The sequence below is a fragment of the Pinus tabuliformis genome, chromosome 7 (assembly GCF_031772625.1).
Source record: "Pinus tabuliformis cultivar Carrire ecotype Pingquan chromosome 7, CPIR1, whole genome shotgun sequence".
Classification (NCBI taxonomy): domain Eukaryota; kingdom Viridiplantae; phylum Streptophyta; class Pinopsida; order Pinales; family Pinaceae; genus Pinus; species Pinus tabuliformis.
In genome coordinates, this window is record NC_142293.1 from 440058867 (window position 1) to 440081867 (window position 23001).

Consider the following 23001-nt stretch of genomic DNA (forward strand, 5'->3'; position numbering starts at 1 on the left):
CTTGGCTGCCCTTGGGGTTTTGGATCCTAAAATGGGGCTTTGACTTTGATTGGCCATATCTCACAAACCGTGAGGGCCCACAAAACGCTCAACATACCACCAGAAACAGCTCGACGAGAAGAATTTGATGGTGAGGGTCTTCAAGGCAAGCACATTGATTTGTTTCTCCAAAAATGCCAACGAAAAACGAGTCTCTTCATCGTCCAAGGAACTCAAACCCTAGGGATAGGGTTTCATTTCTGCAACCTCTCATTTGCCTGATACATGCACCTGCTCTTGCTTTGACATCAATGACCTGTTGCACACCTATGCAATCATCCTGCAACTACTCTCACTTTGACATCAATGACAACCTATTCAACACATAAACGACAAAAATGATTGAAGTTGAACCATCTACATTTGAAGAAGTTGCTCATCAAGAAGTATGGAAGAAGGCAATGCAAGAAGAATATCAATCCATCATGAAAAATGGGGTTCGGAAATCATTCCTAGACCTAGTGACAAATTGGTTCACCTCCATATGGATCTACAAGATCAAGCATGTTGTTGATGGAAGTATAGACAAATACAAAGCTAGATTTGTGGCAAGGAGTTTCTCTCAGAAGGAAGTGATAGATTATGAAGAAATTTTTGCACCCACTGCAAAGTATACTACCATTAGATCCTTGGTTTCATTGGTTGCTACAATGGGATGGAATTTCCATCAAATGGATGCAAAGACAACATTTTTGAATGGGACCATCGATGAGGAAATATACATTGAACAACCCAAAGGCTTTGAGCTAAATAGCAAAGACACTCATGTTTGTAGACTCAAGAAGGCCCTATATGGTTTGAAGCAAGCTCCTAGGGCATGGTATGCAAGAATGGATGCATTCCTTCAAAGAATTGGGTTCGTGAAGAGTACTATTGATCCAAATCTCTACATCTAGGTTGTGGATAATGAGCCAGTCATTGGATGATATATTCATTACAAGTGTGGAGCAAAGGATACAAGAATGCAAGACATTGCTGGCAGGTGACTTTCAGATGAAGGATCTGGGACCGATGCACTATTACCTAGGTCTAGAAGTATGGCAGAGGCTCGGGGAGAGATATCCAGGGTATGGAAAGTATATCACCAAGTTGTTGTAGAAATTTGGAATGATGGATTCCAATCCCATGACTACTCTTATGATCACCAATCTCAAGAAGTTGAGGAGCTTTGACTCAAGTCTCGTAGATCCTACCTCCTATCGTAAGTTGGTAGGTTCTCTAATGTATCTGGTAAATACTAGGTCGGATATATGTTTTGTTGTGAATATTCTTAGTCAGTTTCAGTTGGAGCCTTGTCATGATCACTAGATAGCTGCCAAGCATATATTGAGATATCTTCGTGGCACTATACATCACTGCCTAAAGTACAATAGCAAGGAAGTCAAGCTGATTGGCTTCACAGATTTTGATTGGGGTGGCAGTGAGACCGATGGAAGAAGCACTACAGGTGGATGCTTTAGTTTGGGATCTGCCATGATCTCATGGATTAGTAGAAAGCAAGATCTCGTTGCTTTGAGTAGTGTTGAAGCAGAGTACGTGGTCGCATGTCAAGTAGGAAAGGAGGTTGTATGGTTGAGGAAGCTTCTGATAGATTTGTTCAAGAAGCCTCTAGGTCCTACATTGATCAACTGTGACAATCAAAGTTGCATCAAGATGTCTAAAGATCACGTGTTTCATGCTAAGACGAAGCATATCAAAAATAAGTTCCACTACATTAGGAACTTGTTGCAGGATGGGATTGTGAAGCTATAGTATGTCCCGATTGACGATCAGGTAGTTGATATACTAATAAATTCTCTTCCTAATAAGAAGTATGAATATCTTAGATGCATGCTTGGTTTAGTTGATATTGTTGATCTCGTTGATGATAATAAAAGTTTGGAAGAGATTTGTTGAGGCTTAGTGTGTGACACATGTTACCCCCCACTTTGTGGGTAATATCCCTAGGAGAAAAAAATTCTCCATGATGAGCCTCGGCAGGCAGCCAACAGCCCCTTGATGCCTCGTACTAGCTCGTTGTGCCATTTCCTTGCCACCTGAGCCAACCATGGGGTTCCTCACCCACCTGTATTGATCATATGTTTGAAGGTGGGCCTCCTGAATATAAAGGTATGTCTTGTCATTTGATAATTGAGTATTGGGTTTACTTAACATGCATACTTCTTGGTACAGATTGATGGGGGGATTTGGCAGAAAGAGTGGGCTTAGTTTGTATTCTTGTCTCCTTGATCTCTTTTGGTTGTTACCCATGGATCTTAGTCCCATGGGATCTCCTTTATTAACCATTTGGTTCTAAGGTGGTACTACTTGGGAAACCCCGACTTTGGGTGCGTGGTCCCACTCCTTTACCCACACATATTACTCCCTTTCTACTCACTATAACCCCATTTATCATTTCTTCTAGTCGGGTCCACATAGGGTTAACCTCCCTATCCCCTTTCCCCCACCTTAGGTCAAGCCTGGAATGATGCCCCAAAGGTTGAACCAACTAAAAAAAGAAGAAAAAGCATAATTGGCCACATTTAACAGGAAATTGTACCACAAAATGCAAAATATGGTTGGTACAAAAATAATCAGCATGTGGGCAAAAGCCAACACATGAGCTCTACCCCATCCATGGCCATCACCATGGTTCCATAGGCCCTAGATGAGCCTCCTTTATCATTCAGGAACCCATGCTTGTCCCAACCCCTAGAGGGAAATGAGCCGTCCTACCTTAAAGGGAGTAATCACTACTATATTATACACATCATGCTCTTGTCCTTTGAGCCTCGAGCAATTGATTAAAGAAAATTCATAAAAGGCAAAAGGCATATAAATAAGGGTGGAAAAATCAAGGCCGAGGCACCACATGTACCACGTCTGCTCCCTCTTATACATTATATACCTAGGTATAGGATTCCCCTTATCTAGCTACCCTTATGCCCCACTATGTGGTCCAGGGCTACCCTTCTCATTCCCTATTCCATTTCACCTATTTGTCACTTGCAAGTTGCCACCCCCACTAAAAGGATGTACCTTGGACATACAATTACCTCTAAGAGCTAGAAAAACTTAATAAGGTCCTTGGCTAACCCCCTTCGGAGCCTGGAGACACTAGCACATGCCAAAGCCCACTAGGGAAGGGCACGCCATTATGAAGTGCCCACTTTGTTATCCATGATTTGTAAGCTCCCTTACTCAATTATTTTAATGACTAGTTGTATTGGAAGCCTAGGGGACGCATTGGATCTTATGTAGGATTGCAGGTGGTTTCCATTTGGGTTTGGCTTCCCTATATGGGATCCTGACCCCCAGAGGTCCACATTGGCACATGTAGGGTGTGCATAGAGAGCCATGGGGTTCCACAGCAGACAGCACTCCACAGATCTTCATGTATGTTCATAGACTACTAGCAATCCACTTTTGGGACAATGGTGACATGCTTGGTACACTATGCCCAGCAAGCCCGCACAGAAGCCCCACACTCTTGGCAGGTGTCCCAACACTTGTACGATGTCATGGCAGCATTCATTCCACCACTTGGACCATTGCAAAGGATCTACAGGCATCTCTGATTCATATGGAGACCCATGGGGTCATTGATGTGCCCTCAGACCCACTGAGAGGCAGAGCACCACAAGTCTACTACTTGGAGAACAAGGGGCTGCCCCATTGTCCATCATATTCCAAGGAATTTATTCCTCAATATGGCACTTCAGGATGTTATTGAGCCTTTGGAGGGCCCTACAACAAGCACATATTATTATTTGGCCCCTTGTGAGGCTTATTTTTACATTTATGAACTAGTTTGGTGGGCTTGTCACCAATAGGGGTTATTATTTGCAAATTATTTTTATCTTTAGGGGCCTATAGCCTAATTCGAACTCCTTAGGAGGCTATATATTGATGTTAGATACATTCATTTGTATCATCACTTGACTTGGGATCTCTCTAATCATAGAGAACTTTGCATTTTTTTCTTTGGAGGATATTTTCTCGAGATGGATGAATTTTGACGTATGGATTTGGACTATTTATCTTGTCTTGGAGCTTTATCTTGTGAACAAAATGTTGGTTGGATATACTCTATAACGCTGTAAGTAAATTTGAAGTTATTATTCTTGTTGTTGCAGCCTGCTAAAATTAGGGCTAGTTGTTGCATAATCGAAATGTGGAATTGAGCATGTTTTAGCTAATTTAATGTACGAGCCAGTGTTACTTGGGAGCGGGAGCGAAAGTGGGGAGCAGGAGCAAAAACAGGGACAAGAGAGGCATTTTCAAAAGCTCCCGGTCTGGGAGCGAATCCCAGAGCGATTTTTATATAATATATATATTTTTTATATTTTTTATATTTTGATACATATATGTCAACAAAAACATGTAGAATGATGAATTAGATATAAAAAACATAAAAAAAACATAGATTGATCATTGAACCATCAACCATATAACATCAATCATCTAGAAGTTATAATCTTGATTCTTCATCAACCACGTCCACAAGTTAGTAACATACAACATATTGAGTCTCATAGTCATGAATCATGATTCATGATTCATCAATCTTAAAGTTTCAACTTCAAGCTTTCAAAATTGAAAATTCAATATATAACATTTATCATCATTGATCACCAAAGTTGTACTTGTAAGCTAAGTCTAACCATTACAAGAAATAATATCTAACATGAAATGAAATGTTATCAAATGAATTATGAAATGAAATGAAACAACTTTCACGAAGCATCATATTCATAATTCATAATCATTACCAATGAGTTATAATTGCCAACTTCAAACTTCAAACTTAAATTGTCACAGTGATATGTTGTTTACAATAAATATCATTATGATATGAAAGAGTCAAGACTCCACAATTATGAAAACTAATAGAAACTAGAAAAAGCAATTAAACTATAAATCTATTATCTACTACTACATGTGGCCCTTGCCATGAGAAGTGTCTAATGTATGAGCAGGTCCTGGTGGTCTTCTAGGAGTCTCCCACATACACTGACAACCGGAACTAGAAGGCACATGGCCTCCACATGAGGGTGTAGATGGAGGCGGCGACAACAAAGGAACAAGACTCAGAACTCGAGCACTGTTACTGGATGGTGGAGGTGGCATGGTTGTTGCTTCATCTTACTCTCTTATAAGTTCTACTTCCAGTTCTTCAAGATGTATAGTGCCATCCTCCAAATTATCATCCTCTAGGTGGTTGTCCCAAATTTTATATGTTGGATCCTGATAAGCCCGATCACAGTGATGACTCAACAACCTCAAGTTGTAGTCCACATGAACCAAGCTTTTTGCCCGGTTTTCATTAAGTCTATTTCTTTTCACATTATGTATGAAGCTGTAGGTGCTCCAACACCTCTCCGCAGAAGAAGTATTTACAACCTGTGAGAGAACTTTTCTTTCCAATTTTGGAAAAAGTCCATGGCCGCCATATGATTCCCACCATATGAGAGAATCAAATCTATCTCTATCTTCCATTGCATGAAAGGTACCAAACAAACCAATGCAACTGAAGTATCTGCCTATTTCAAGACACACACTAGCACATTTCTCCCTGTCAGGTATCAACTTTTCTAATGCTTCCAAATATCCTGTAGATACCTCTTCATTTATATGGGGTTTGGCCCTAACCCCACCCCCTGGTGCAAGTTGGCCCAACAAGATGTAGAGTAGTATTTTGGCGTAAGGATATACGCCAAGCAATGTAGTGGAACATTAAGTTTATCCCACCGTACACACACACACAATCATGAATCAGTTTGTACAAATTGGGATCATTGTTATGAACAATATCTTTTATTTGCCCCAACATGGTATCCATCTGCTCATACACCTCGCCAATCACTAGTTTATTTGTATCTACAAACTGAATCATGTGATAAATGGGCTTGGTGAAATCCAATACTTGCCTCACACGTGCCCAAAACATACCATCAAGTGCGGCCTCCTCCACTTGTTCAAAACCTTGCCTATCAGCTGCATTTGTAGTCCTTCCTTTAATACCTGCCGATGTGGACTTGATACCATGCTAGCCAATGACTCTCTTATCTTCAAAAGGCGCCTGAAGGTGAGGTAATAGCTACCAAATCTAGTCCTCGCAATCTTCAACAACTCCAATCTTGAGTGACTGCGAAAAAGGCCATGGGTATTACTATGATTTGTAATAAATTTTATCATTTGTTTGCCTTTCTTGTGAACCAAACACCCAAACCAAAATATGTTGGGGTATTTATCCTCAATAATTTCTCCCGCTACCTTGCAATTAGGAGCATTATCAGTGATGACTTGGATGACATTGTATGGCCCAATACGGTCAATTGTTTCAAGTAATGGTTCTGCAATGTTGATGGCGGTCTTGAACTTGTCTGAGTAATCATATGCTGAAAGAAAGATGGCACCACTAACAGACACAACAAGAACATTTACCAATGGCTTGCCTTTTACATTTGTCCATCCATCAGATACAATGGACACCCCATGGTGCAGTCCAATAACTTGTCATTCTATTCAAAAAATGTGATATTTTTGCTTTTTCATGATCAAGTCCAACGATTCTTGCCTTGTCATACCCAGGGCTCTTGTCTCCTTTAGGGGCATCACTTATGGCGGAAACCATTTCGTGCCAATAAGGTGAGTGAAGAACATTGAATGGTATCCCACATGCATAGAGAAACCTGTAAACTTTTGAATCCACATCATTCCTACACCCTTCATCAAGGAAATCTGATATGGTTCTACACCTTAAACTTGGTGACCCTGTGCCTCCATATCCACTGCCTTGGGAGGATCCTGAAGGAGTTCTTTGTGCATGTGATTGTGAGCTTGGTTCAAAGAAACCCTTTGATTTTTTAGATTTGTATTGGGCTTCCTCCTCTTCCCTTATGTATTTGGCTCTATCCGCTACTGACACACCTGTACAAGTTTTGATTCCTATTTGTTTATCTCCATCCCATGGCATTTTCCCGCAGAGGTGTTTTCTGGCACGGGTGTATGAACCTGTGTAATTATTGTTGCAATGGGGGCAATGAAATTTAGTGGTTCCATCCACTTTCCCTGCTTCAGGCCTGTTAACATATTTCCACAATGGGGTTTGGTCTTGTTTAGTTTTTTGAGCTGACTCATGTTCACTGTCCTCCAGCTCCTCCTCACCGGGGTTTTCATCAAATCCACTATGTCCCCCTTCTTCATCCCCTTCTTCATTTTCAATTTCAACCCTCCTTTTTCTACTCTCCAGCACCATAATAACCAAAAAATGAACCAAGAAGAAGAAAATGCCAAGAAATATAACCATGATGTTTGAAATTTGAAGTTTTGAATCTGCAAAATTTTAAAAAATGGAATGGGAATGGGAATGGGAAATAGAGAAAATTTTATTTATTTATTTAGGAATAATTTAATAAACATTAAAAAAAAATTGCTAGACACTCTATTCAATATTGTAGAGCCTACCTCTTTGGCATCCAATCTCCCCTTGCAAGCTCTTCAATCTCCCCTTGCTCCTTGCTTTCTCTTGCTCTCTCACTCTCTTGCTCCTTGCTCTATGCTCTCTCTTGCTCTCTCCTTGCTCCTCACTCTCTTGCTCCTTGCTCTTTGCTCTCTCTTGCTCTCTCCTTGCTCCTCACTCTCTCCTTGCTCTCTCTTGCTCTCTCCTTGCTCTCTCTCACTCTCTCCTTGCTCCTCACTTTCACCCTCTCAATCTCCCTCTCTCAATCTCAATCTCACTCTCACTCTCACAATGTTGAAATGAAACCCTCCCTCCCTCCCTCCCTCCTTTTATTCCAAAAAACCCGATTTTTTTTTCCGCCCAATTTTTTTTCCCGCTCGGCCTGCTCCCGGCAATCATTTTCATCACTCCCGGAGCGACGAGAGCGATGCTCCCTGCTATACTCCAAAAATACGCAGGGAGCGCAAATTTTTTTATGGGAGCACGCTCCCGAAATCGCTCCCGAGTCGGTCCCGCCCGGAGCGCAGATTGGGAGCGGGATCGGGGGGGGCTCCCCCGCAACACTGGTATGGGCCAATGTTATATGAATGAAATGTCTTAGAGATTATTTATCTCAATAAGCTTGCATCGTTTGCTTTGAAGTATAAATGCTTGAAGGTCACTTTTCTTTTCTTTCTCTCAACATTGGATGAAGTTGACTTTTTGGGCCTCCTTGATCAAGAAACCAAGTTCTTACCCATCACCATCCTTGACTCCATATCCCCAAGTGAATTAGGCATTGGTGCTTAAAGGGTGATCATTTTAATCCTCTTTTAACCATTTTCCACTTTTTCCCCAATTCTAGGCCCATTAGGTCACCTAGTGCATCAATTTCCCTGGAATTGACCCAAGTAAAAAATTTGATCTCCTATCGGCTACTGCGCTGGTGGGTCCCCTCCCTCCTCCAAATTTGAGGCAATTCTAAAGGTGGAATCTCCAGGAACCTCAAGACCTAGCTTTAGGATCGAATTGTGCCTAGGCATCCCCAAGGATAGACCTCAATAGGATCAATTCAACCTTTTGAAGTAAGTATTCTTGTTTGGTCCTTTCCCCTCACCTTATCCAGGATATGAACATCATTGGTTGCTACATTCCATCCCCGAACATGAGTTGGGTCCACATGGCCTCATGTGGTCCCACTTCTCACTTCTCAATAAAGACTATTTGTTAAGGACCATTTGGGAATCCAACCTTCCCAAGGATAATAGGGATTGAGAAACTTGTTCATAAGCCTATCCTTTCTCCCTCAACCATCCAACTCACCTATCCATTGACATATAATTTACAAGTGAATCCCTACACTATCGGGGCTCCTCCCATTAGTGAAAGTCCATAAAGAGCAGGGAGACTCAGCTCTGGTAATAGTGGGCTAAGCCTCCATTGTTGCCCTTAACCTAGCAATTGCCCTCTTAGGAACCCCTTTAGGTCCCCTACTAGTTTGAGCGGTAACAAGACACAATGCCTAGGAAGACATTTGCCTAGCACTATGTGTTGATGTCTAGATCCCGAAGTAGGAAGGGTGACATTGGTCATAGAGCTCTGACCTTGGATACACACCTGGATCCCTGGGTTGATGGTTAACAAGTAAGCCTTATGGTACCTAGAGGTTCAAAGCTTTATTCCATCTTAGTCCCACTCGGATAGATGCCCTGGTCAAGAATCTAGTCCATGGCACCGTGAGTGCCTAAACTGTTGGAAGACCTTGGATAGATTGCCCTGGTCAGGAATCTAGTCCATGGCATTGCGATGCCTAAACTCTTCATAGTTCATATGTTTTGAGATCTTCCTTGTACTTGTATATGTTATTATGAATAGCTCCCTAGTTAATAGGGAGTGTTGAAGAATGTAACTAGGTTCAGTCTTCATAAATGTATGAGTCATTATGTAATGTACTTGTCAAAAGAATGAAAAGAACAATTTTATTATTATTACAATGACTTATTAAAGCATGGGTTTCATGCTTGGGTCATCTTTTATTAGTCAAAGTCCCCATTGTGGACTCCTAGGATTTATATTGAGTCATTAGAGTCATTGTCCATCTTATGAGACCCTTCTTAGGCTTTTGAATCATGTAAAATGATTTCTATTGAGTCAAATTAGGTATTTGACACCTCCACACCAAGTCGGCGTCACATTCGGAAATTCAACCTCACCTAAAGCCTATATATACAAGCAGTTCGAATTCTTTTGGACCATCTCACTCACAAGTTCGATATCCAAGAACAAGAAGGCAGAAAAGTGCAAAATTTCCAAGAAGAGAAGAAAAAGATTTGGAAGGATCTAGGTCGAAGTTTTGGGCTATCTCTTTCTCTCTCTTATGCGAAGTTACTGGGCCAGTTGTTGGATCAATGTTTTACTGCTGGAAGGGTTGAAATTCTGAAAGTGTTGGATCAAAGATTTTGCTGCTGGAAGGCCGAAATCCTAGATTTGCTGGGTCAAATTACTGCTGCATCAAGGTCGAAGATCTAGGTCGAACTTACTGGAAGGAGAGGCTGACTTGGTGGTTGGAGGAGCTCTGTGTATAGGTTGAAGAGTTTCAAGAAAACTATTGAAGGAAGATATTTTCATTGTGTTTTCCCCTAGATAGGGGTTTTTCCCTGGCAAAGTGCCTAAATCTTGTGTCTTGGACTCTTGTGTTTTTGTTATCTTCATACACACATAATTTGGTAATTGTTTGATGAAAGATAATATAACAAAGAAGTAAAAGAAGGCAACATAATTCACAAGTAATTATCAAGAAAGAGAAATCTAACCCTAACTCTACTAGCAGTGATTTCTCAACACAAGCCTCCCTTTCCATAATTATGATTGTTACAGCATTTTGTTGAAGAGATGGTGAAATGCAAAAGCCAAGCCTTTTGCTCGGGATCTTGGTAAATATGGCTCCACCTATGGACGATAATAATACTGCCCAATTTTGATGCCAAGGTTTATGTTTTCTCCTTCAGTTGTAATCAATTGATAGCCTTATTACAACTGAAGGAAAACGGAAATTGTAATCTATTGTAGGTTTATTGTAATCTATTCAAATAAGAAACAGAAATTGCTCTCAGCAGAACGGCAAAACATCAAATCATGTATGATGCATACAAAGCCTATGGGATATTCTGTGTAATATACAGGCTAATTATCCTGTGCAAAAATGGAACTTCATAATATACAATAACTGAAACAAATAGAGAAAAAATCCTACAAGTCCCTCTACCATTATGTCACCAACGCATAAAATCCAAATTTATATACTAAATAAAAGGAAATGCATTCAAGCTTCATCGTTGATCTGATAGTCTTAATTTCTACTTTTAACACCAGCAGTATCAAACTTAATTCACATGTTACTGACAACATGCCCAAACATCAATTCACATGTTATACGCAACACTCAGTATAGTTTCCTTCTACTATTGATATATGCCAGAAAAGTATGTGTTTTAATTTTTAAATATGCAACTTCATTCCTCCCAGAGAGGTAACTGATGATTGAGAACTAAAAGTCTAGTCCTTTGAGGGATTATGTAGGAATTGTGCAGACCTTAAAGCCTTGATGCCCATATCAAGAAGATATGACCTACGTTCCTCATCAACACATGTTTCTAATTTCTTTTTATGGTCCAATATATCATCTCGTAAATGACCAGCTCCAGCACACCTTCAATCACATGGCATTAGATCAGCTTGTGGAAGCGAATGCACAATAGAAATTAATTTCCATAACGTTTGCATAAAGAGAAAAGTTTTAAGCAATAACCTAACCTTATTGTGAAAGTAAAACAGGCAAAACTAAGAGAGTTAATCTTTTTCACATCATCCATACTCAGTAGAAAATACATTATAAGCAAACCAGATCCTTTTCATTCAATTTGTTAAAATGAGAAGCTATTCACAAAAATAATAAATATTTTGTATAAAAAGAGCACAACCAAAAGAATATCATTCATGCTATCAAAAAATGGATGGAGAAGCATATCATAAAAAAGTTGGACACAAATCTAGCATAGATAAAAGAGTTATGATTTGAAGAAACAATTTATAAAGAATAAACCTTGCAGATAATGAAGGGACACAAATCTACTCCTTATCTGCCACACGAAAAAGAATTAAATTCATTCTAGATACAGGGATCCATGGATTTGCTGAAAATTAATTTCTCAGGCTAATCCAAGATGAACCGGAGCACTTTCTAGTTCACAAGCTGTGACCTTTGATGAATACAGGGGACTTCTGCATCCGGTTCTGCTCTGCTCCTGCTTCTATTGCTTGTCATCAAACAGGGGTTCAACTTAAAGGCTATGCAAAGTGATGATGTAAAATGGTGAGGGGCAGAAAGATGAGTTACCTTTTGATCTTAACCCCTCTTTTGAGTCTCCCAGGATTTTTAAATGTGTCGTACACTTCTAGTTTTCAAATTTTCTTCATATTATGTGATAAATTCATGTATAGCAACTTAAGCATGGTGTTTCATCCACTTATGTCAGTTACATAATACTTAAAAATGAGTATGCTGTTCACTGTGAGTTTTGGGCCAATGACATTCAATGTTCAGTGTTCTTTATGTTGTCCCATGACATGTGGGAGTAAAAGGAGGATCGATTCACTTTGTGATTTTTATCATAACCAGCAGTTCCACAGATGAGATCTGTGGACTGTCCATGGATGTTTTGAAAGAGATGTTTCTAGCATTGTCTCAGTTGACCCCCATGATGTTAGCTGTTTGATGGGGACCATGTTGAAAAAAGGTATCAAGGAGGTGTTTTCTAGTGTTATTTGCCTATGCCTATTAACACAATGTTAACCAACCCTTTTGGTGTGATCTTATGAGTTATTAAAGTCATGTCGCTTTTTAGTCACTTTATGAGGTACTAAAAGTACGTTGTATTTTATTATATTAAAGTGACTATGTTTTAAAAGTTACTTTATGAGAAAAAATCCATGGTACAAGAAGTTAATAAAGTGACTAGAGAGGCTCATTAATGATGGAGGAGACATCAGAGGGGGTCAATGGAAGATTAGATCTCCCCCCTTGATCAAGGAGAGCTGAGATCTAATCTCAGCCCTTGATGCTAGGGATAGGCATTCGCATCATTATGAGACTAAAAAGGAGGAAAAAGGCAAAGAGATCTTTCATTCTTCATGTGCAAGTGTTGGAGAAGAGCGAGGACAGAAGGGAAAGAGGCTGAGAGAGCTATTTGTTGAAGAAGAGAACAATCTACAGCAGTTTGGAGAAGACTAACAGGGCCGAGTTCTTAATCTGATTGAGCAGCATGCAGCCCAAGATAAAGGCTGAGTTCCAGTGCGAGTTTCCAGGCAGAAAAGGAAGACAGGCATGCCTGAAAATTGAGGTACCTTCTCAGAGCTCTGTCAGCGAAAAAATCAAGGAGAGATTCCTAACCTGACAGCATTGAATTTGAGGAAAATATTTGCTGGTGTAAAGCACGAATTTTGTGGGTCGGGTTTGCTGAACAGAGGCATAAAATTTGAGGCCTGACAGTGAAGATCTGTGGCAGGAATTTTAGGGTTCAGAAGGCTGTCTGTGGTATGATTTCCAAGGTCTGAAACGTCAGAACAGTGGTCCAATTTTCAAGGCAGAGATTGTTGGACCTGTGGCACACATTTTCAAACAGTGGCACTGTTACCCACTACCTGTGGGTGACACCCATAGGAGAATTTTTTCTCCTACACTGTCTTCAACCGACAACTAGCAACCCCTTGCAACCACCAAATAGCTCGATGTGCCACTATCTCCGCCACCTGAGCTAGTCATTATGCACCCTCGCCCATTTGTCATGATCGTATGTTTGAAGGTGGGTCTTCCATGTTGAAGAACGTACCTAGGTTTGGTCTTCATAATTGTATAATGTAATTTATTTGTTAAAAGAAATTTTATCATTAATAAAAATGACTTATTAAAGCATGGGTTTCATGCTTGGGTCATCATTTTTTGAGACAAAGTCTCCATTGTAGGCTTCTAGGTTTGATACTGAATCAATAGAGTCATTGTCAATTTCATTAGACCCTTCTTTTGGCTTTTGTATCATGTAAAAAGAATTATTTTTGAGTCAAATAGGTCATTTGACACCTCCACACCAAGTCAGCCTTATCTTCATGAAGTCGGCCTACATTAGGGCAATTCCACCCACAAAAGAGGCTATATATAAAAAAGAAGTTTGATCCATTTGTATCACTCACTCAACAAGTTTGATACACAAGAAAGAGAGGCAAAAAAAGTGCAAAGTTGCTAGAGAAGGAAGAAGATTGCAGTTAAAGACAAAATCGAAGTTTTGGGCCATCTATCTCTCACACGTGCGAAGTTATTGCGCATTTGCAGCGGTCAAAATTCTGAATTTTACTATAGGTCGAAGCTTTATTACAAGGAAGCTGCAATTCTGTTGTTGCAAGGTCAAAGTTCTAGGTCGAAGTTGTTGCTGGGGAGTTATCACTTGGAGAAGAACAAAGGGCTGACTTGGTGATGGGAGGAAGTCTATGTCTAGGTCAAAGAGTCTTGGATTATCTCATCTTGTCTTTGAATCTACTGAAGGAAGAGTTTCGACTGGGTTTTCACCTTGTTGACCACTACGTATCAACTACCCATAGCAATATACCCCTTTTTTTCACAAAAGAGATAGCGCTTGATCGATATGTCTGTGCTATTCGACTATCATCATCAGCCTGATCACGTTATTTTGTAAACCCAGTCTGCATGTATAAATTGTAAATAATCTTAGCAGATCTGTGTCATGTAATTACCTAGGTAAACCTAATCTTCTAGTGATGATCTACGTTCCGGAAGGTTTTTTGTCTTACTGATCCATGATTGGTAGAGTTTTCCTTCAACCTAACCCCAAAGCCGGAATGGATTTTGTCATTAGAATCTTAGGGGAGTCCTAGTGTGTTAGATCAAGTCTATCTAAAAGTGATTTGGAAATAATCCTAACTATTTGGTTAGGTCATTACAAATTGCTTGATCTGCTAGATTATATTTGTGTCGCAGAACTGGGTAGTCTATGAGGGTCTGTGTCAAATGGATTTTCCCCCCTTGAGATGTAAAAATGTAAATGGTCATGATGTAAAGTGTCTTGAGGGTTAGAAAATGTTTTATCCCCTCATAAGTCCTAGGTCCTAGGTGATTTTTCCAATGGCTAAGTTCGAGGGTCCAATAAAAATAATAAAATAATAAAATTAAAAAAATAAAAAATAAAATACAATACAATAAATAAATAAATTTTAAAAAATAAAATAATAAAAGTTCAAAGTTTTGAGGAAATAAATGCAAAATTTTAATTTTTAATATATTAAAATGCATTTAAAATTTTGACGGATAAGATTAAAAAATATTTTGATCCTCATCTACGGTCGAGATCACTTTGACATGGATCACTCGAACTAGCCATTGAGAAATTTTCCTTTAAATAAGGTGTCAAGAGTCATTTGAGATCATTCGATCTTAGAGTCGTGTGCTAAAGAAATCTCTCTTATAGTCATTTTCCATGTGCAATAAAGAAAGACTTTGGGGTTGAAATCTTGTTGGTGTTACTCTTCCGGAAATGTTGTAAGATGTTTTATTTTTGTGCATGATTTTATTTTCAGCCTTTGATGATAGCTTTATAAAGAGTGATTTTAAACACAGGTATCTTGTTTAGTCGCTAGGGTTTGAACGATAGTTAAATTTCTGAATATGATGGTAGGTATCTCCATTAGATCTAGATTTTAGTATCGTTTTCTCCCTCTTTGTTAATAGTTGAATTAAGTTGTGCAGGATATCCTTGATTTTGAGTTTACCGGGCGTTCAGGGAAGTTCTCGGCTGAACCAGCCAATTCCCGAATTGCATTTTCTGAAGAGCCCAGTTGGTTTTGATCCCGAGCTTATCATTAGAATTTATATTGCGGATGCATGAAGGGTTTTCTGAAGCACCTCATCTTAAATTCAAAATCTTAAAAAGTATTTATGTGGCATAATGACAGATCTGGCTTTTTAAAGCCTTTAACCTGTGAATACTGTAATTATTTAACTGGTTTTAGGGTTTTTAGTTTTGTTTCTTGCACATTTTATTTCTAGGTGTTCAGTTTTTGTTATTGCAGGTTGCAAGTCGGAAGAAAACATTTTATCCAAAGCCATATCTAGGCCCTGGAGGGTAAGATCTGGCCTCAAGATCAGCTCTAGCAGGAATATTTGCTTCAGAACCCGTTTTTTGCAGGTGTACGTTTCTGTTGTTCAAGGGTTTGAAAATCCAGAAAATTTTTATAAGGGTTGGCAGGATTTAAAATTTGTTTAAGTTTTCTGGAGAAATTCAAGGGTTTCCAGGGCAATCTTTGTTACATGAATTTTTTGAATTTTTTTTTAGTAATCTGTGATTGCTTGATTGCTGCCAACAACCCTCTGGCAACCTCAGTTTTGCCACTATTCTTCACGCTGCTCTCTGCCCACGTTGTCTCCTCTTCATCTCAGACTCTCCCACAGCCTTCCCCATCGTCCCTCTCCACCTGCGTGCAGCCTCCATTAGAGTTGCTCCTCATGCGTATTCACCTGCAAACCCTTTCCGTTGTCCAGTCTTTAGCCTAGAGCCTGCACGCAATCCATTCTCCTTGATGTGCTCTCACCTGCAACAGTAAACAACAGCAAATTTCGATTTTTTATGTGTGCATATGAATAGGGTTAGCGTAGGTTTTTCCCTTTTTTATTTTATTTCATTTGGTCTTCGATTTAGGTTAGGACTCCATCCATTTAAAAGATTAAAATTTCGATTTTATTTTCTTTTAGTTTGGCTCTTTAAAAAATTAAAATTAAAAGTTCGATTTTCATTTGATTTAGATTAGATTTTGGCTAGATTCTGGTTTTAGATATTTTCGATTTTAGTTTTGTTATATTTTAATTTTAAATTTGGAACATTATAGCATAAAAAAATAATAAAAAAATAAAAAATAAAAAGTTTTAGGTTTTGGTTTGGTCTTATTTTAGATTTTAGTTTTTTTTATTTTATGATTTTGATTTTAATCATAAAAAATAAAATTAAAAATTAAAAAAAAAAGAAATGAAATATTTTGTCACATTTGTAATCCTGGGTGTATCTTTTTCGCTAAGGCTAAAATATTTTAAATGTGGGATTAATGTTTGTCATTTTTATATAGTTAAATGCGCTTATGTCTTGTGTGACGATTAGCTATCTGAAAGTGATGAATCATTTTATGAACTGGTTAGCATTTGAATTTCATGGTTGAGTAATGAATTTGGTCCTTTGAAATTTAATTGCTAGAGCTCTATGCATCTTTTGAATATCTTGCATCTGGTGAAATTAATCGTTGCTTGGATTATATAATGCTCGTTACATGTTGGATATTTTGTAAATATTTTCAAGCAGTCATTAAATTACTTCATAAAGCAATGACAGCTAATTAATTACTTGGTTTTCATTAACTCCATAAGGCACTTGTCTTAAGCATTTAAAGATCTAATCAAATTCTAAAATCGATCAAGTGCTTGTTTCCCCCTGTTGTGTCTCCCAAGCCAGCTGGTTCCCAGTTGGTCATCCTCTATCTCATAGGGTCTACCCCCCTTAGCCTGCTTCAGGGAAACGGCTTAAACAGAGAGATCGGGGATCATGGTGACAACCCCTGGTCTGAGCGTTGTCACGCTGCCTAGACACACTGCGCGACAACACACGTCATACGGGTTTTGCCCTAGTTGTCTGCCTACATCTTGTGTCTCTTGTTCTTGTGATCTTCATACACATATAATTTGAAAATTGCTTGATGAAACATAATTTAATAAAGAAGTAAAAGAAGCCAACATTATTCACAAGTAATTATCAAGAAGAGGGATCAAAACCCTAATTCTTACTAGCATTGATTTCTCAATATTCCAACCCCGAAAGTATGGCTTTCACTATGTAATTGGGGATTTTTGCTTACTTATCATGGACACTTTTGGCCATGGATTAGTGGGGCGTGTTGACAACTACATGTCAACGACCCATAGCTATACACCCGCTTTTTTCACAAAAGGTATAGCACCTGATCTATGTGTCCACGTCGTCTAGCTATTATCATCAACCGGATTGTCATGTTACAATATAAACCCATTTTGCATGTATGCGATGTAAATAATCTCAGCAGATCTGTGTCATGTATGTATTTGCCTAGGTAAACCTATTTTTTTGGTAACGATCTACATTCTGGGAGGTTTTTTGTCTCACTGATCCATTCTTGGATGGTCGATAGAGTTTTCCTTTAGCCTTACCCCAAAGTTGGAATGAGTTTTGTCATCAGGATCTTAAGTGAGTCCTAGTGTTATAGATCAAGTCTATGTAAAAGTGATTTGGGAATAATCCTAACTATTTGGTTAGGTTATTTTATTACAAATTCCTTAGTCTGTTGAATTATACTTGTGTCGCAGAAATGGATAGTTTGTGAGCGTCTATTTCAGATGGGTTTTCTCCTTGTGATGTAAAAGACATGAAAATAATGATGTAAAGTGTCTTGAGGGCTGGAAAAATATTTGTCCCCTCATAAGTTAATTAATTAAATTTTTTGACCAAAATTAATTAAAATCCTAAGCCAGAAATTTAATTAATTCTAGGTCCTAAGTAAATGTAAATTCTCCGAAGGAAAAATTTGTTGGTCCTTAAAAATTAAATTTTAAGAGGTCTTGGGACTAAGGTAAATTAATTATTTTCCTAAATTTTAAGCCTTTGGTCCTTGGGGTTAAGTCAAAGTCAAAATTTTGATGAAATTTTAATTTAATTTTTGAATTAATTAAAATGCATTTGATTAAAAAATTCGAAATTTCCTCAATAATTTAAAACTTCAATAGATAGGATTAAAAGAAATTTTGATCCTCATCAATTGTCGAGATTAATTTGACAGGGATCACTCAAACTAGTCGTTGGAAGATTTATCTTTAAATAGGAGGTCAGTTGTCAGTTGAGAGAATCCAATCTTTGAGTCGTGTGCTAAGTGAAAGCTCTCTTGTAATCTTTTTTATAAGCAATAAAGAAAGATTTTGGGATTAATTTCTGCTAATGTTACTCTTCATGGAAATACTGTGAGATGTGCCATTTTCATGCATAGATTTCCTTTTAGCCGTTGATGATAGCTTTCTAAAGAGTGATTTGAGCACAGAGATCTTGCTCAGTTGCTGGGGTTTGAATGGTAATATAAGTTTTGAATATAATAGCAGGTATCTCTATTAAATCTGAATTTTATTACCATTTTCTCGCTCTATGTTGATGGTTGAATTGAGTTGTGCAGGAAATTTTTTATTTTTAGATCATCGGGCGTTCGAGGAAGTTTTCAATTGGACCAGCCAACTCCCGATTCGTATTTTCTGAAGAGCCCAGCGTGATTGGATCTCGGGCTTATCATAAGAAATTTTATTGTTGATGCATGAAGGGTTTTGGGCGAAGCACCTCTGGTTAAAATCAAAATTTCAAATTCTTCTGTGCTGAATTGATAAATCTGGATTTTAAGAGCCTTAGGTTATCAAATCTAGGAGCAGAGTTGGACTCACACTCGCTAGATCTAATAGATTTGTTGTCCCTATGCATAGATCTGTAATTTCTTTTATTTTCTCTGACTAGGGTTTCTAGGGTTTCATTTATTTTGTATATTCGGGTTCTGGGTGTTTTTGTTTTCAAGAACAGGTTGCAGATCTAAAGGTGAAGTTTGATTTTGAAGCCAGAACTAGGCCTTGGAGGGTAAGATCTGGCCTCAAAACCAGCTTTTGCAGGGGCATTATTTGCAACCCAAGGGTTTCTTAAATTTTTATTGAATCAAGAAAAATTTTAAATTTTTTTTGAAGGGTTTGACTGGTGAATCTCAAGCAAAAGTAAATCGTTTTAATCAAAGATTTCTGGAAAATTTTGTTGGGTTATTCGTCTACCAGTTTCTCCTGTCTCCTACCTGGGGTTAGTTTTTGTGCTACAAAAATTTTCGAAATTTCTGGGAAGCATTGTTTGTGGTTGCTCCAACTCCCAGATCTCTGGTTTAAGTTTTGAAACCCCTTCCATCGTTGCCTAATCTACTATGTTTTTTCTTTCCCATCCACGCTACCTTTCATCTCTGCTCCCTACCACTGCATAGCTGCCATCAAACCCCCACAATCCCTTCATTCTTTGTATTTCGTTGTCATCCATCCTCACTCCTTTCTCCATTGCTACTGTCAGCCTCACGTGCTCCCTCGCGTTCTACTCCATCTTGCAGTCCATCCGATGTTATCCCATTAACCTCCAAACCCCGCAGTCCCTTCTCCAGCTACTCTTCCACGTCCTTTCATCGCTGCATACGTGCTCCTTCACTGCCCGTGGCTTCTCTCTTTCCATCCTCATTGTTGCCCTCAACCTGCAAACATTTCTCGCAGTCCTTCCAGCCTTTACCTTCATCCCCGTCGTCGAGGTCTTCTCTCGGACGCCCTACACCTACACACAATAAACAATAAAAAAAAAAAAAAAAAAAAATCGATTCTTTTAGTTATTTGTATGGTGAAGTTTAGGGTTAAGCATTAGTTTTTTGTGTTATGTATAGTTTAAGATAGGGTTTGTACAATTTTTTTTTATTTTTGATCTTTGGTTTTGATTTTATCATTTTGATTTTTTGATTTAAAAAAGAAACTGAAAAACATAAAAAAGAAATTAAAAAAAGGGTTAGATTTGGGTTTTATTTTCATTTGTTTTATTTTGATTTCTATTTCTTTTATTTAGATTTTGATTTATTATTTTATTTTTATTCAAAAATTAAAAAATCCAAAGAATATAAATATTTTAAAAACCCTAGAAAAGCCTAAAAAGTTTATTTTATGTGGCTAGGAAATATTAATTTACACACTTCAAGATTTTTTTATTTTTTTATCTGGCCTCTAGCCCATAAAAAATTTTAAAATTTATTAAATCAAATTTTTTTATTTTGCCACAATAAGTCTTGCTTAGCATTACAAAAAAAAAAAAAAAAAATATCTTCCTAAGCACTAATTAAAATGTCAAATTTAAAATTCCTTTTGGTGTCTTTTTGTGCTAAGGGTAAGATCTAAAAGAAAAACTTGTGTGGTATCAAAATTTTTCCTTAGTTAAATGTGCTTAAATTTTTATATCTAAAGGTTAACTATAGGAAGATGGTAACTTTCCTAGATTTGGGTCACTAAGCATACTCATTTAAATTCTAGGATCTAAATTGGTTAGCATTTAAATTTCATGGTTGTTTAAAGTATTTGGATCTCTTGAAATTTAATTGCTAGAACATTGTGCATCTATTGAAATTGATCATCATTGCTTGAATTATTAAATTTCATGGTTGTTTAAAGTATTTGGATCTCTTGAAATTTAATTGCTAGAACATTGTGCATCTATTGAAATTGATCATCATTGCTTGAATTATTAAATGCTCGTTACATGTTAGACATTTTGCAAATATTTTTCAAGCAATTGTCAAAGAATTTTATCGTGGAATTATACTAGATTTCATATCTCTGTTTCCTAAGCTAAGCATACTTTTGAGCATTTGTTGACATTCATATCAAATTGCAAAATAGTTTTTGTTCTCTTTGAGCTAAATTGTATCAAGAAGATTTGAAATAAGTTGGTGTTTTAATTGTAATATCTTCAAGAGTTTATCTTTTAACTCTTCATCTAATAAAGTGAACATCTCATTCGGGTAATTGAGGGCTTTAGCAAAGCAAGTGTTCCCCCATCCTCGACTCTAACTTCATCTCATCTTCCGGTGCATTTGCATATAAGTTAACTTTGCATAGATAAAATTTACTTCCAAGCATAAGCTTGGTTGATAGACGGATAGATCTCCATTCGTCTTTTCTTGAGAAGCATGTTTTAATAGTACTTAAAACGGTGACCTTGCAGTCGTCAGAGACACAGCTCTCTGCAGTGCTAAAGGCACCGAGTATGTTAGAAGTTCAGGAGCAGTATCGTTAATCACACCTTAGTGTGCTTCTCCTAATCTTCTCTTTGCCAATTACTACAAAATCAGGCTCAATACAGAAAGGATTGAAGGATTCACAATCTAAGTAGGCATTTAACTAAAATCAACCAAGATTCTTACATCTCATATAAGTTTTAGGATCTGCATTTCATATAATTTTTAGGATCTACATGTCATATAAGATAGCCATTCACCTAAGCAACAGTTGCTAATCGATTACTTGGTCTTCATTTCCCTAGCAAGATCATTGACTCCATAAGGCACTGGTATTAATCGTTTAAAATCTAATTTAATCCTTTGTCTTGCTGAATCTTTAATCAAGTACTTGATCGCCTCGCTGTGCCTCCCGAACTGGTTGGTTCCCAACCAGTTCTTCTTCATTCCATTTTTCCATAGGGTCTAACCCCCCTTAGCCTGTTGTAGGGAGACAGCTTAAACGAAGAAATTGGGGATCAAGGTGACAGCCCCAGGTCTGAGCGTTGTCGCAGTGCCTAGACATTCTGTGCAACAACATTTTTTAGCGTCGTTGCCGAAGATAGAGTTTTTTTGTCCTTGGTTTCTTCAACATTCATCTCATTTCTTTCTTCTCATCCTTTTGTCTCTTGCCAGGATAAGTTCCTTGTCCTTGGCTCCTTGCTTTCAGGTTATTTCGAGTTAGACTTTTGTCCAGGTGGTGACTCCACTTCCTCTATCTTCTATAAGAGTGTATACTAGAAGACATCCAAGTAGTTTGGTTATTCCTGCTCCTGATCTTGAAAGGGCTCTCAGAGTATGATTACACAAACTCTCTTCTCATACCCTTCCTATTAATCTCGGACAAGAAGCCCTCTCCGATATCCGTTTTCTTTTTACTAACCCGGTCGAGCACGACATCATGGACATATTCGCCCCTTGCAACTTTGCTAACATTTAAGGCTATCCCAATGATATTCCAAAGCATGGGATGGATAAATTGCCTCTCTTTCAGGGCAATAATGCAGCTAGTGCTAACTCTCATCTAAAATCTTTTAGTTCAAGGCTGGGTAAGTATGCGAGGGCTACTGATTTTAATCATGAAGATGTAAAAATGACCCTTTTTGTTCTTACCTTGGAGGGGGATGCTTTAGATTGGTTTACGGAAAAGCCACATAATTCATTTGATTCTTTGCAATCGATTGTTAATGTCTTTAAGGAAAAGTATGGAGATAAGAAAGAAGGAAGGCATCTCGTAAAAGCTATCAGTATCATTAAGAAGAGAGAAAATGAGACCGCAGAAGAATTTGACAAGAGGTTCAATGATATTATTAAGGAATTACCTCAAGATTATAGACCTACTAATAAATCTCTTCGGGACTTTTATATTGAATCATTTAGCCCTGAGCCCTCTTATGAGTTAAGACGTGCTAAACTTCCGATTTATAAGGATTGTCAAACTTTAGCAGTAGAGCTTGAAAAGGATAAGGCAGCATCTGGGAAATCTAAAATCCCAAGTTTTGATAGGGCTTCAACGAAATTGAAAGAACCTAAAGAGAAAGAGGTACAAGAATCTGATAACAACCTTATTCAGAAATCACTGCAAAAAA

At 38.0% G+C, this 23001-nt stretch overlaps 1 protein-coding gene across 1 annotated transcript in view; it reads right to left on the reverse strand.

Annotated features, from left to right (window-relative positions):
* LOC149247863 (metal ion-binding protein) overlaps positions 1-23001 on the reverse strand; it is a 359567-nt gene that overhangs the window by 45842 nt on the left and 290724 nt on the right. The window contains exon 18 of the mRNA XM_089458307.1: positions 11055-11171. Coding sequence (XP_089314433.1) covers positions 11055-11171 — 117 coding nt within the window. The remainder of the gene's footprint in view (positions 1-11054; positions 11172-23001) is intronic.